The sequence below is a fragment of the Hydra viridissima genome, unplaced genomic scaffold, assembly GCF_058129835.1.
Source record: "Hydra viridissima isolate aposymbiotic clone 2 unplaced genomic scaffold, HvirCarnegie_v1 scaffold_7, whole genome shotgun sequence".
Taxonomy (NCBI): domain Eukaryota; kingdom Metazoa; phylum Cnidaria; class Hydrozoa; order Anthoathecata; family Hydridae; genus Hydra; species Hydra viridissima.
The window spans coordinates 14,205,661-14,221,987 of NW_028324306.1; the positions used below are offsets into that span (position 1 = coordinate 14,205,661).

The following is a 16,327-nucleotide window of genomic DNA, read 5'->3' on the forward strand; positions in this document are numbered from 1 at the left end:
TCAACTTTATTAAAATTCCATAGAAAACAGAATTTCATGTTGCCTTTGCCATAAATGGACATACAATTCTAGTGTTGGTATCGGTGAGTTTTTTTGTGTGCTACTGCATTTTGGTTTTTTTTAATTGTTTTTATAAACAAAGTATCCTTTTGCCTCAGGTAAAGTATCCTCAAAGTATCCTATTGCCCTCAGGCAATGGGATACTTTGTTTATAAAAGCAATTTAAAAAAACCAAACGGAGCGTTTGCTTTTTAACACGACGCTCTTAGAGTGATAAAAAATTAAGATTTTTAGAGGCAGTTTTTGAAAAACAAAATATATATATACAGCATTTCATATAAAAAAAACAATAAAAACGTAATAAAAATATCGCATGGTTCAGTTTATTAAAAGTATGCAAGCCGACTTAACTTCTGCTGAATTTTAAGCAATTGTCCTCTTCGTAATTTTATCGGTTAATTTTAAACAAAAATCAAAGAGACTTTTCGACATTTTTATACATAAAACTCTCCTCTTTTGCATTACAACGATATGACAAAAATATGATATAAAAAACGGTGTAAGCGAGCAAAACTAAGTAACTTGTTCATTTGCGGATATTTTAATTGAAAAAATGAACTTGCATATTAACTTTATCAATAAACTCTCTGATAAAGTTATCAGCAGAGTAAAGGTTCTTGAAAAATCCTTAGAAATAATTGAAATCCTGGGAAGTTGAATCCTTGGAATCAGTCGTCGAACCAATAAATAGCTCAAAAAGTATGAGGTAGTTTTGATACTTGTTCATAGCACTTTTTGCGCCACCACATGAATCGTTATCTTTAGGAGGAATCAATTCCAGCATAACTTTGTTTGAAATTCCACATTAATTATACTTGGAAATGTGTAAGTTCAAACTTGTAACTGAAATTCTATTCGCAATGGATTTCAGCCCTTTGACTAGTGCTTTAATTGCTCAAACGCTGTTTCCTGGAAAGGAAAAAGAAATTCTTAAGATTTAATCTTCAGATTTATAATAGCTCAAGAAACCAGTTGATAAATTTTGGGCTCAGTAGATAAATTTTGTTTAGGTACCATAAGTTAACTTACTAATTGGTCATATGATTGCTTTTCTCCATCTATAATCACCATGGGCTCATCTTTAAACGGAACATTTGATTTTTTTGTCCCATATTCAAGTCTCATTACTGGAACAGATTCTTTTTTCCCTATATGTATATGTGAGATTGCTGAACATATTTTATAAATTTTTTGAAGAATCTTAATTTTGTTAAACTTTCTTTAAGTTTCTTTAAGATTAAACAAAAAAACATCTGAAATTTCAACAACTTCTACTTTTTTACAATAAATTTTTACAATTTCTTCTCGCCTGTTTCTAGATATTAAATATACTAGCTAGCCGGCTTTCGATTAGTTTAAAGGTTTTTTTATTCAGATTTCAAATAGCTATAATAAAAAAATTTAAATTCACTTTATTCTGCAAACAAAACAGGAATAATTGTAATAATTATTTGTACTAGATATAATGATGGCAATACTTTAAGTACTAGTGAATAATTATTATAATTAAGAGTTATAATAAATAGGGACAATAGATTTAAAATTTACCAGGACAATCTGAATTCATACAGACTCGAACTTTGTGGTCAGGTCCTTGATGATCACATGACCTTCCACCATTTGCTGGTGAAGGTTGATTGCAAAACCTTAATGTGGTCTGCAAACCTTCTCCACATGTTTGTGAGCACTGTGACCATTCAGACCATGCAGAATATTCACCATCTATTTTATGGCGATCTATAAAAGGAAAAAAGTTATCATTTATATACCACATGTAGAGGATGATTATACAAAAAATTTTTAACTTTAAAAAGATAAATTAAATTTTTGAAACTAAGTAATATTAATCAAATGAAAATTAAACACTGACAGTTATTTTGAACATTATTATAGTTTCATTAAAAAGGTAAAAAAAAGTTAGACATACCTAAATTTAAAAACGACCTTCGATCTGCGTTATAATCAACTAACGGTCGACTTGATGCAGCTACTGTTGTTTTTTTTATTGGAATAAGATTAGCTGGTGTTGGCCAAGGATTTAACACTTTTGGTTCAAGGCTTTTGTTTACTTTTACTTTCAACACTGGATTTAACCAATCTGGAGGTGGATCATCATTTTCTGAAGATCTTGCTGGAGAAGGGTACTGAGAGGAGCTAATTAAAGGGACAGATTTTTGTTGATATAAATTTGGATTAGTAAGTGGAACTGATTGAGTTTCAACAGATTGGGAATGAAGAATTGAGGGCAACAGTGGATACTGTGGATAACTGTTATATTGATAAACAGTAGATTGCAACTTTGAATTTTGATCTACAAGCAAAATAAAGTATAACTCTTTGAGATTTTTAAGCTAAAATGTTAAAAGAGCACTTAAAAGGTGCTTTAAATCATCAAAATTAGTTAACATAATTAAAACATTAACTCACAGTCTTTTGCCCCACAAATCATTTCAACATCTCGCTTATCAGAAAATGTGTTATACAAACTAACTTCTCCTAGGGCCATATGAGTAACTTTGAAATGTGGTCCTTTGTTGGGTCGACCAAAGAACATCCTAGTTGCTCGATCAGTTTTATGGCAATTTGGACAGTTTTCACAATCCACTGATAAATGAGATCCAGACTTATCAAATAAGTCACAATTTATATAGAGAAATAAGCCTATACCAAAATAAATGTAATTAATTAAAAACATGTTACAAAAAAAATTAATAAACTTCTTATTGTAAATTAAGAGAATAGCTTCTTTCAAAATAAGTATTGGAAAAAATAATGATGAAAAACAAAAAAATAAGAAAGAAAAAGATATATTTTTGAATACGTCTTTTAATTCTTAGTTAAGTTATGCAGTAGATTTTTTTCAGGAATTTTTCAAATCACATAAAATGCACTGTCACCTTCAGGCCAACTTAATTAGTAATTCTATGTTCATTGGATGTCTAGAAGTAAAAAGACTTTTACTTTCCTATTTTTTTCAATGCTACTCATAGGAAAAAAAAAAGAACTTAGAGTTTGATACCTTGATCAGAACTTATTGGTTGAATACAATGAAATTCAGCACCCTTTAATCATTAACTACTCAAAAACTACTAAACACATTTTTCTAATTTTTTTGCAGATGTGTTAATTTTTTTGCTAATGTGTTGTTGTTTGATTGCGTTGGTGTTAAGTAATGCTTATCATTATTATCGGATTAAAATGAGTAAACAAATACTAAATTGAGAAAAAGTTTCGGAAATTCTTTTTCAAAATTCTTCATTCTCACAAGTTGACATTCCAATAAACTTTGAAATATCAATGACAATAATAAGCAATACTTAACACCAATGCAATCAAACAACAACACATTAGCTTCCTTCTGCAAAAGAAATTTTAAAAATGTGTTAAGTAGTTTTTGAAGTGTTGCTTGATCTTCAGTTGGATTTATTTTATAAAGAGACTTGATCTATTGAAAGAAAAGCAGCAAGTTGAAAAAAGAAATTAAAAAGATAAATTAAAGAAAGCTATTGTTCAAAAAAGCTATATAAATTTTTAAGCAAAGAAAACTTGTGCATGATGGCACATGATAAAAATGATTGCAAAAAAGCCTTTTTGTAATTCCCAGGCCAGCAATATTTTTAGCTATCAAAAGGTATAAATGTTGCCAACAAGTTCAAGTATATTCAAGCTAAAATATTTGCTCCCAAGTTCCTTGTATGCCAAGCAATCTGCTCCTGTGGTTTGAAAAGTGTAACATAAATTGCTCATGAGACTTTGAGCTCAGATTTGTATAAAGAAGAATACTTAAAGAAACATCTTTTGCTATTGTAGGTTTATCATGCTATTTAAAAAGCATGATACACCTAAAATATTTGTCCTAATTGTAAAATTGGCTGATGCACTACTTCAAGAAGTCTCCAGAAAGATATTAAACAAAATGACAAACAAATTTTCATGAGCAGCGCATTATTGAAAGTTATTAGTTAATTGTTAAAGGAATTCTATTGAAAAGCAAGAAATTTTAAGAAAAAGTGGATAGAAGCTTCAAAAAAAGCAACTCAAAGCAAGATCCAGAAGATGATGTCAAAATTTTTTGGTTTCTTATTATGTGTCCAAATTAAAAATGTTAAAAACAATTGAATCCATAAATAACTTAATTAGCTTCATTGTGTAAAAAAATTACAAAAACTAGCCAAGTATTTTTTGAGTAATTAACAATTAAAGAGTGTTGAATTTCATCATGCTCAACCAATAAGAAATTATTTATTTGTTTTTTTTTAATTTTCTCTCCAGCATATTCTGTGAATTTTAACTTTAACAATGAAAATAATAGCCTTTATGGCAAAAAAGTTTAGTAAAATTGAGATTTTTTTTTTCTATTTAATTATTAAGCCAATAGCTTAAAATGTTTTAACTAGTAGAAGCAATATATGCTTAATTTTGTATTTGATTTTACTTTCTATATTTATTAAGAATTTTTTATCTGATTTGAATTTCAAAAATGCCAAAATTAGTGTAAGATTAAATTTCTAGCGCCATGTGGTTATATGCCAGGTTGATATACTTAATATGAATATGAAAAAATAATGCTGTGAAACCTCTATCATTCCTCCATGTCAGCGTCAGAGAAAACCATTTTTCAATGTAAGGTTCTAGAATCTTTCGAAGACACCAAATAGTCTCTCTTGTTGATACCATAGCTCCAATTCGGCCATCCTGAACAAAAATACTTATTCCTCTTGAATCTGCGCTTGTTGCACCTGAGTCCAACAGAAAAAGTTTTGTTTTATTGAAGACACTATCTTTGTACAATTTAACAGTCATTTGGATAGTGAAACCAGTTTCACAAACTTCTGGGTCTAAAATAAATTGTTTATAAATCAGTGCAAAAGTGGAAGAAAAAGAATAACAAGAGAAAGCCAGTTAGACAAAAAAAGAACAAGAAAAACTCAATAACAGCTTTTATTTTTATCAAAAACAGATGGTCTACTGTCAGTTGTAACTATCGATTTCAGGACTGTCAATATCACTAATTCCTATTCTCAGCAGAAAGTAACAAGCCTTTTAATTTTATTTGTGCATTACTTTAAACAAAAAACCAACAAATAACAGTTTTCCCAATAATTTTTACACTTTTTTAATATATTTAAGATTAATTAAATATAAATGATATATTAAATTAATCTTAAATATAAATAACATTTCAATAAATTTATACAACCACAATTTAGTTTACTTAATTCATCTTTATTTCTACTGCATTAGCCTGCAGAAATGTAATTAAGTTTCCCTTCCTGGCAACATCAGAAATTTTCAAAATATTCAAAATTCATTAAAAATCTTCAATTATTCAACAAATTTGACAACTTATCAAAATTAAGAAATACAGTCCCAGAATTTATTTAAGAAAAAAGAAGTTATTTAAGAAAAGTCTTTAAGAAAATTACCACATAAAAAGACTTTTAGCTTACCACTAAAACATTCTCCTTGATAATCCCCAGCATCTAGATATCCATGAATACCATCTAAAATTGCATGCCCACTGCGTATAAAAACACCACCATAGATATGTAAACTGGGGCCTAAATCACCTTCAATAATATTTTTAGACATCTTTGTTAAACTCCAGTGAGCAAAAGCTAAACATAACAAAATGCTTATAATTAAAAACAAAATATGAATAAATATTCATCAACAATATGTGTGCTAATTTTATTTAAAAAATTATATGCTTATCCAATATTAAAATAAATCTTACGCTGTTCTTCTCTAATCTTTGGAATTGCTTGTTGAGCTTTTCTCAAAACTTCTTCTTTCCTTTTTAAATTATCATCTTCATGCTTTTCACTTGGTTGCAGTTTATCTTTTTCACTATTTTTTGAGCTTTTTTCCAAAATTGCCAGCAACTGCTTTACATCATTAATATTGCTCAAATTGATTTCTTTCCTTTCTTTTGGATTATCTTTGTTGTACAAAAGCGCTTTGTGAACTAAATTCTTGGTACTTGTAACAGAGGGATGATAAGCTTTTTTAACTCCAGTCCTATGTGTTTGGGTAGATACAGTCTTTGTTACAAACTCTATGGGTCTACTTGTTTGTTTTGGTTTTGGTGTTGGAGAAATTCTAATATGTTCCACAAGTTTCTCAGTTGGTTTTTTTATTGTGAACAAGACATTATTTTTCTCTATGGTTTTATCAAACTTATCTTTATGTGTTTCTTTGTTTAATGTTTTAAAATTGATAACTTCTTTTGGAGCTTCCTTGCGATCATCATCAGAGTGTTTTGGTAAAACCTCTATGCTAAATAAATCAGATCTATTTTCACCATCATCATGATTACTTACAATTGCAGTATTAGCAGGTGGTATTGCTTGAAGGTTAGAAATTTGAGGAACAACATTCACAGATATTTTACCACCTTTTACAACTCCTTCATGAATTTCAACACCTGGGCCTATTTCTGCATTATCTTGCACAATTACTCCTTGATCAATTATTCCCCCATTGATAATACCAGATTTAACAATACCACCCCGTAGTGTTCCAGATAACATTGTTCCTCCTTCCAAAACCCCACTCTCAATAACACCTCCTTTCATTACTCCTCCATTAATTGAGCCATTTTTTAAGGTACCCCCATCCATCTCACCTGCAATTAATCTTCCACCAAGTATAGTACCTCCCTTAAAAATCCCACCTTCTACAACACCACCAACTAATCTACCTCCATCTATAATACCTCCTTTTACTGTTCCACCTTCAATTATACCAGACTTTATATCACCACCTGTAATCAAACCACCCTTTATTTTGCCTCCTTCAACAACTCCACTTTTCAAAACACCATCTATCATTAGCCCATTTTTAAATGTTCCTCCTTCAATTTTTCCACCTTGTATTTCTCCACCAGAAAAATCTCCACCAGAAATAACACCTCCAATAACATTACCTCCACGTACATTTCCCCCAATAACCTTTCCTCCATTTATTCTAAGTGGTATGGCCACTCCAGGTGCATTAAACTTTATAGTTGCAGGATTAGTTGGCAAATCTGGAGATGGATTCACTAATTTAATAGAAGGATCATTAAACATATACTGCGGAGTGTAAGGAGAAGCAGCTTGTTTTTGAACACTTTCATGAGCAGCAGAATGCACTGCTGATTTAATTAGCTCTAATATTGGTGATGATATTGGTAGTAACTGTTTTTCATCAGGGTATATGCCATCTTGTTTTTCTGTTGGTTGAGGATTTTTTAAAGCATTTAGTGTGATGAGATTACTGATATTGGCAATTTCTGATGCTGAACCGGCATTGCTATTTTCTAAAACATTTAAGAAATGTGTTTTTTCAGCATCACTTTTTCCAATACCATTATGAACAGCAGCAAAAAGCTTTATTCTTTCATTTGCCCTTTTTACTTCTTCTTCCTTTAGTGCATTTTCTCTCAATAAAGCCTCTATTTTCTTTGCTGTAAGCAGTGTTGCATCATCTTCAGAATCAGACTTTGAGAAAGAGTTATCTACCTTTTTCTCCCCTAAACATTTATTGCCATAAAAATAATGTGTGCAATCATTCAACATTAAAAAAATGCTAACAAATCAATTGATAGCACTTAAAAGCTTTTTTTTTTTTAATTTTCTATTAGAATTTCTCTCTCATCGGAATCAATTTAAAGAGGATTAAAATTTCCTGACAAACTATTACTTTAAAAAGTAAATATAACTATTACCTTCTGCTTCATCATTAAGATAGGCTTTAGCTTGCTCTGTAAAGATATCTAAAGCTTCCTGAGTATTCCAATCTACACCTTTTTCTTTAGAGACAGTTTCTGGAATATGTAAAATAATTTTTACTTTTTGAGGATCATCATCTCCTTTATCATTATCATCTATTTTTATTTTTTCAACTGCTCCAGAATCTTTGATGGCTTGTGTTAGATCATTTATATTGTTTGAAAGATGTGCTGAAAGAGGTTGAGCAGAGTTTGGCTGGTTAAAAAAGTCTACTGTACTTTTTGCATCTTGTAATGCTATTTCATTCTTAATTGCATCAAAACCTTTTAAGTCTGACTCTTCTACTGCATGTTTTAACTCTTCATTGTTGATAACATCTTGCAGCTCATTAAGTTTTTTAGCAGAATTACCTTAACAAAAATGATAAGTAAAATTAAAATCTATTTAATTCTAAACAATATTCCTCAAAAAACTCAAGAAAAAGAAAAAAGTGAAACAGCTGTTAAAAAAAAAGTTAAAAACAGCTGTTTACATGGCATAACAAACTGAAAAGTGAAACAGTTGACTTGATTCTTTATGTGAAAATAAATTATTCACTTTAATGATTAAATTAAACTCAAAATCATTTTTCTATTGGTAAAAAGAGCAGGGTGACATATACAGCTGTAATATTTTAGAGATTTCTTAAAAAAGTATTTTTCAATTAACTTTAAATTAATACCAATATTTTTAAGAATTTTAATGAAAATCACCTTCAACATGTTCTGTTGCATCCAACTTTTCATTTGCTGCACTTGTTGGTTCTTCCAAAGTAAACATATGTCGATCAGGCATAGCTTCAGTTAATGAAACATCTTCAACACTGCTATCATATACTGCAGGTTCAAAAAATTTCTTTTGGCCTTGCATATCAACAATTTTTTCTGGCATATTTGTTTTGCTCCGAACAGCATGTCGTTTCTTTTTGTTATATTTGTTCTTATTGTCAGTTATATACAAATCAATTTGCACTCCAGGTTTTCCCTCCATATTTATGATATGTGCACTTTTATATTTATTTAGATTTTTACTAGCATGAATACCAAAAGATTTATCTTTGAGAACTTTATACAACTCTATGTCTTCAGACTTTGAAGATACATATTCAGGATGTTTTACTTCAGTTAAGTTTGATTTGTTTTTAGGTAAACTGTCTGGTGTTAGTGAATTTAACTGCGCTTCTAAAAAACTTTGATCTGTTTTGTTAAAGTTATCTTCTTTACTTGTATTTTTGCTAGCCTCAATAATTTTTACAACAGTAGCATTTACTGTATTATCAACAAAGTCCTCAGTTCTTCTATTTAAATTAGCAAGATCACTATCTTCAGCAATAAAAAATCCTGTATCCAGCTGGTTGTCTTTGATCACTGATTCTATTTTTCCTTTACCTTTAAGTTCTTCTCTTAAGTCATTTATTTTGTTTTCATCTTCTTGGTGCATTTCATAAAGATTAGCATTCTTAATTCTCTGTAAATTATACTTACTTCTATTTTTATGTTTTTTATTATGGCGGTGAAATTTTTTTTGCTTGTGTTTCCGTTTCTTTGCATGACTTCGACTGCCTCCAACTACAATCACAGGATCAATGTGATGCTCAAATTCATTTTCATCACCAATTAAATTTTGTATTTCAGTTGCTTGAGTTTGATCTTTTTTAAAAAACATTCCTTCAGGTGCCAGTATTTCTTTTACTTTCTTGGGATCAACAGCAAAAGGATCGTTTTTTATAAATTCTTTATCTCTACTTTCAACAGCTTTTCTTATTGTAGCAAGGCCTCTTTCTACTTGCTCATCTTCTAATTCTTTTCTTTTTGTTTCTTCATCTAAAATATTGTTTATTTTTAGCGGAGTGTTGCTATCATGCTGCTTCAAACTAGATTGGAGATCACCTAAAATGGAACAGTAAGCAAACAGAAGCAAATTAAAACAGAATTGAACTCTAGAACTCAAATAGCTTGAAAATTGTACAAATGGCTTTCTATGCACCTAATAAATTCAATTCAGAACCAGATATATTTTCAATATTTGGAGAAAAAGAATCTTCTTCAGCCTTTTGTGTTGAAAGCAGCTCATCTGAAACAACATCTTGATTTTTTTTGTTACTTTCATTCAATAAATCTTTATCTTCTTTGTTGAGGTGCCTTATGATTGCTGTCAATGACTTTTCTGTATCTGGTAAAGTTTCTTTAATTGCTTTAACATCTTTAGTAGGGGATTTACTTTCATCGCTGTGAATGAGGTATATATCATCACCAATTCTTTGATAGTCATCGGGATCACCATAAGGTTTTCCAATATCTGAAACTTCAGGTTGTTCAAGATGATCAACTAAATTTCGCTTTGTTCCATTTTGGTTACTTATGACAGATGAATCATGGTTGATGGAACTTCTTTGTGACTCTTTGTTTTTTATTAAAACGTGTTCTTGTTCTTTGTTTACAGATAGTACTTTTTTATTTATTTCACTGGCTGACAAGTCATTCCGTAGAAAACCTATTTAAAAAAATAATTTAAAGAAAAGAAACTATTTCTATAACTGAAAAAAATTTGAAAAAAAAAATTTTTTTCTACATAATCCTTTTATGATTTCTCTTTCTTAGCACTTTTGGTTTAGTCAATGATTTTTAAAATAAATCAAATATTCTCAGTAGTGGGATTTAGCAGCAGGCGCGGGGGGCAGTACATAAGGCTTGGTTAAAGCCGCAACACTAAAACTATAAATTGTATATAAAAGTAATACAATCCGGTGATTGTCGAGACTAATCAGCAGCCAATTACGACTTTCCAGCCATATTCATTTAATTATCAACGGTCCATAACAAACTAAATTACGCATTTTGTCAATAGTATTTTGAAACAACATATTGCAGGAAGACAGATGCGGATAAAAGTTTTTTTCTTAATTTCACAAAATACTGTTCACAATCAGTTGGCAATACAACTGCACTCTTTAAAACTGAAACGTATTTTACTATCTTAGATCAGTTTTGTCAAATATAAAACCTTGAAATTTAATAATTCTTGTCTGATGGAGCAATTAAGATACAGTCATTCAAACCTTATTTTTGACTTCATGATATTTATAAGTGAAAACGATTATTCACAAGCATAAATAGTTGCAAAGTGCGCAGGTTATTGAACTTATACATTTTAAAAAAAGGATTTTCATTGTCAATAATAAGATCATTGGCATAACATGTTTCGAATCAGCTTTCTATTGTTCAACTTGCAATACTTTGAAATTCTAAAAGTAATGACATTTTTCATGCTTCGGTTGGTGTTTGAATGGCTTTGCTTGAAGTTAGTAACAAAACTATTATAAGTAAAATGCTTAATTTTTTCAGATATATTATTATATCAGCAAGCAATGCCTACTAAATCTACAACTCCTTTGATTTGAAACTTTGAACATGCAGATGAAAGAATATTTCCATAACTCAACTATTGTACACTACAACGATACAGGAGGTCACTATATTCTGAATCTACCTGTTTTAGAAAAGCTTGAAAATACCAATCTTTTAGCACTTTCTAACAAGTCTCATTTACAATTTTAACAACAGATCCAATTTCCACTTTGCCAGCTTCAAACTAATTGTTTTTGCATATAAAGCTTCTCTACGAATAATACAATGTACATCTAAATCTAAATTTTCTTTATTAACTTTTTGTTAAATTAATACTAGAACTATTTGATCTTAAGTCAGTTAGTTGAGCTGAAAAACCCTGAATTATTGCGTCCATTTTTATTTTATACAGTTATGCACTCATAAATTAAAATATCTTCATTCAATTGAAAAACAAGACCTTCAAATAAAAATGGAACAGTTGCGTAGTATCCGTACTTGCATCTACTTATTTAGCTGTAGAAATAAATATTTTCTCACTCCAGTAGATGTTCTTGATAAAACAAGGTTACGAGATAAACTTATTGAAGAGAAAATATTGTTTTTTTTTTGTCAGGTACCAGAAGTTCAGCTTTGTCAAGAATATATTCTTTAATGAATTCACTTTCAGAAAATGGATTTGAGTGTTTCGGGAAAATATGTGAGAGAGCACAACTATACTTTAGAGTATCTTGTATACAATGTGATGACCTGGCAAACAATTTTTATTTATTTTACCAGTTATCCACTCAGATTACCGAACAGTTTAATACGAAAAGATCAAAGTCTTATACTGTATTCTTTTATTCCTCTGACCGAAGCTTTATGAGATACTGATTTCTAATATGGCATTCTAATTTAGCGATTGAGCTTCAGAATAAAACGGAAAATTATTTGTCCGAGTTTGAGAATATAACTTATTTGAGATTATAACTTATTTAAAATATATATATACTTGAGTTAGAATTTTTTAAAACGTGTAATAAGCTATTTTTGTACTAAAAATTTTAGGAAAAAAATTTATTACAAATATAGCTTATTAGACGCTTTAAAAAATTGTCACTCAAAAACGTTAAGTTTTAAAAGTCTGTTACGGGGCTTATTAAATTGGCTGCAGGCCAGCAGTTGGATATTCTTGTTAAGATGCACTTAAAACACTGATAGGCAAACATTTTAATTACTTTTGTAACAACTTTTTTTTTTTTTTTATCATTATCTTGATCACAAATATCAAAAGAAAATAAAGATATTTTTTAAAGTTTGTGCAAAATATACGAAAAGGATATTAAATTTGAAGAAGCAATTATTAAACGATACTTTCAATGGCTACCATAGTTAAATTATTCACTAAGTTTATCGAAAGTCACTTTTGTTTAGATATTTTACTGTTGGATTATTTTACAGTTAATTGATACTTTTTAATCGATAGTCGAAAAAATAGTTTCCCAAAATTTGGAGAAAGAAAGGAGTTTTTGTCGAACCTCGGTTTTGTGAATAAAGAATTTTAAAAAAAAGAAGGAGTCTAACAGTTAGTTAGTTGAGATTTGGAGATAGAGATTCGAGCGACTGATGAGTACGGTCGTCTTTTTTAGAAGAAGAGGTTTAAAAGAGAAATTTAAGAGAAAAGAGTTTTTATGAGGTTTAAAGAGGATTTTAAAGAAGAGAAAGAATTTTGTGATAAGAAGAGTACTTTGATGAACAAGGAGTTTTATAAGCAGTTTAATAAGCAGTTGAATATAAGAAGAAGATTTTAATATTGATTGTTGGAGAATAACCAGAAGATTTAATTAAAGAAGAGATGATTGCAATAAAAGAAGATATAAAAGAAAGAGGAGTAACTGATATAAACAGTATTGAACACTGCAAGAAGCGTAAGAGAATATTAATTGTATTATATAAAAGTTATAAGAGTAAGAGTGCTAACCATTACACATTAATAGAATATTTGTTGAGTTTTTTTTATACTATAGAATATACTGAGGACGGCGATTATAAGTTTAGCCCTTTTAGATTAAACCTTGCCCATTCCTAACCAAACTATTTCCAAACCTCGCCCTTACCTAACCAAGTACTCCCCAGACCATCAACCTTGTTCCTAACCTCCACATACCCAGTTCCAACAACCCCAAACCTTCCCCTACCCCTTCCCCTTACCTTCACTAAACTAAACAATAACTAAACGTTAAACGATAAACTTAAATTAAATAAAAAGAAACGTTAATAGAGATTATTAAAACGCCACCCTCACAATATCTTAAATTTCATGAAATTGCAAAACTAGAGGAGTCCTTATCTCAAAATCTGTAAAAGATAGAGAAAAACTAAATAGATTTGATTTAGAATTAGTGTAAAAATTTTATCCCGATAAAAAACTTTTTATGTGTGATCAGCTCCAGTGTAATTCTTTGGATACTATTGACTTGCGTAAAAATATTAGTTTTTATAAAAAGTATAGAGAAAGTTTGTTTGAATATAAAATTCAAGTGAATTGGAAAAATATTTAACAATAAAAAATATCATACCTGTCGAATTCCTAGTTGTGTCATATACTGATAAGTATATTAAGCGAAATACCAGAAGATATAAAGCAGAATAAGTATTCATTTTGGGTAACTAAAATTACAAATGATTCTTTGTAAAATATTATACTATTGCTGTTTAACCAAAAAAATTTCTTTAATTTATAAAAACTCCTTTAATTTAGACAACATAACCCTGTATACACCACAAAAGAGTGAGTTAGGGGGCTGGGTGTCGATATGCTCGTAACCATTTTTTTAAAAGCTTAAAATTAGGTCGTGAACAATCTCTTTTACTTCTTTTTTTGCGGGTTTCGCGGGTTTTAAAGGCGAGAAACTATTTTCAAAATTACTAATTATTAAAGTTCACTAATTAGTTTCAAGACATTTAAATTCTTATTATTTTAAAATATTATCAACTTTGAAAGGATAAGCTCTAATTAAAATAGTTAGAATTTTCTTTCTTCACTCCTCTCACCCCCTTTTATCCCAATTAGCATTCCCGTCCAGATCGTAATTTTCAAAGCTCGACGAAGAATAAGTCGCTCGTCATTATTTTTAATCTACTTTATTCTCGTTTACTTTACTTTGCTCTTGTTTACTTTACTTTGCTCTTGTTTACTTTACTTTGAAACAAATAATATTTGTTTTGTCTATCATTAGAATTTGTTTCTGGTACAATTTCATCAACGATTACAATGGTACAATTTTGTCATTGATATTAGCAACATGCAAGTCTATCGAGAACATGAATGAGACCTGAGTCCACTTACTCTGGTGGGCCACTGGAACCAAGGGATAGCTGCATGGTGAGAGGGGGTAGTATTCCAATATCCATTCCTCCTACAAAACCTTTGTGAATTTTTTTTTTTTTTTTGGTTTGTGTGACTAAGAAAATCTTTATGAAAGTTTTTCTTAAAAACTTTCATAAAGATTTTCTTAGTCACTAGTTAAAATTTTAAAAAAAAAACGATATATTAACAAATTTAGCTATTTATAAAACATGTTGTAATTAACAAACAAACAAACAATCAAAAATGTCATTCAGATAACAAATGAAGTAAATGAATTTTGTTTCTTAAAATAGTTGTTTTCTTGTTTTACTGGCTGCAACTTTAGAAGATTTTTTAGTGTTATCAAGTAAATTTCCAATATTTACATGTAGAATGATTTTAAAATATTTTGGCTTCAATCATTTTATCACCAGTTTTGAGATTTTGAACAAAGTTTGTCTAGTTTTGTGATATCCAAGAATGTACAAAGTCAATGGCACAAACCAAAAAAATGAGGCAAGTTTTAAATCTTGCTTAACTGTTATACCTTCTCTCAAAGGAAGATTTACAAAAAGTTGGATAGATGCAGAAGCATTTTTTACCATTAAGAAGACACTTGATATGGAACTGAGATCGTCTCTAAAACACTCATCCTCCGGTTCGAACATTTTGTGCAAATCAGGTTTTGGTGTTGGATTGCAAAAAAATAAAGTTAGGAAAATGATTACCAAGCAGCCTCAAAATATATCGGAGCAGGATAATATCAAGATTTTCACCAGTTGTATCAGGAATCATATCGTCCAGTTAAATTTCGTCGGTTGCCGACTGAGCAAGGTGAACACTGCTGAACAATAAGTAAAGAGCCTAAGATATCAATAAGTAAAGGGCCATGGATGGCTCCAAGAGTAGACTGCTTACAACTGGTGAGTTGCATGATAAGTTTGCTGCAAGGTGATTTAAATTACAAGTCTCTTTCACAAGTTTTTTTTGGATTGGTGCTCTTTTTTTTGATACTTATTGTAGGTAGTACTATTTTTATTATAATTATATATTTTTCGTCTTTTTTGGGCCTCTTCCTTGATTTTTCTGCCTGAATTTTTGAAAATTAGAAAAGCAGACAATATAATTCTTTTGATAAACTGGTTAAAATTTAAAAAAAAAAATTAACATTCTTCAAGTAATGTAATACCCCTCTATGTATCCACTCGGTGATGGATCCACTCGGTGATGGATCCATTCGGTGATGGATCCACTCGGTGATGGATCCACTCGGTAATGGAATTATTTTTTTAAAATAATGATAGTTATGAACTGATATCTAATACAAATATTAGTGAAGAATGCAATAAGCTCTTTGCATTAAGATAACAGAGTTGAGTATTGAAATTAATTTATCATGATGATCATTGGCAAGTGTTGATCATCGGCAAGCGATGATCATCGGCAAGGGTCTCATATCTATGAAGTAAAATTAGCTGATGGGATTTTACTGCGATTATAGATCATTTAAACTCCTTTTTGATAGTAATGCGTATTTAAAACTTTTTAATAAAGTTAAAATAAATCGTTTAAGTATCAAAGTTAAATTTACCTTTCCATTATTTTAGACAACTATTTTAATGCTGACCCCCTAAATTACTGCATTTAACCAAACACGTAAATGTTAGACTTGAACTCTAAGGAATGTAATTGTCTACTTGAAAATAGTTATAATAACCGCAATAATATACTATACTTTAATTAAGCTAAAATTCCACCATTTTGGTTTGAAAGTTTTTTGTATACAAGTTTGTGAGCATTCAAGCGTGGATAATTGCAAGCTAAAAATCGCCACA

At 29.8% G+C, this 16,327-nt stretch overlaps 2 protein-coding genes across 3 annotated transcripts in view; one reads left to right on the plus strand and one right to left on the minus strand.

Annotated features, from left to right (window-relative positions):
- LOC145184741 (large ribosomal subunit protein mL37-like) overlaps positions 1 to 16,327 on the plus strand; it is a 253,325-nt gene that overhangs the window by 159,555 nt on the left and 77,443 nt on the right. The gene's annotated exons all lie outside the window — the stretch shown is intronic.
- LOC145184972 (uncharacterized) lies at positions 288 to 16,299 on the minus strand. Of its 2 annotated transcripts, XM_090092846.1 has the most exons (13): positions 16,084 to 16,299; positions 13,723 to 13,813; positions 9,801 to 10,307; positions 8,528 to 9,703; positions 7,772 to 8,185; positions 5,798 to 7,576; positions 5,511 to 5,678; positions 4,638 to 4,898; positions 2,488 to 2,721; positions 1,988 to 2,371; positions 1,609 to 1,797; positions 1,090 to 1,208; positions 288 to 969 (listed from the first exon to the last, which is right to left on the minus strand). In XM_090092846.1, exons 2-13 carry the CDS (start codon positions 13,802 to 13,804, stop codon positions 940 to 942), a joined length of 5,343 nt encoding a protein of 1,780 aa, XP_089948972.1. In that variant the 5' UTR covers positions 13,805 to 13,813; positions 16,084 to 16,299; the 3' UTR covers positions 288 to 939. The 2 variants fall into 2 exon arrangements, with proteins under 2 accessions (XP_089948972.1, XP_089948973.1); XM_090092847.1 differs by lacking the exon at positions 9,801 to 10,307.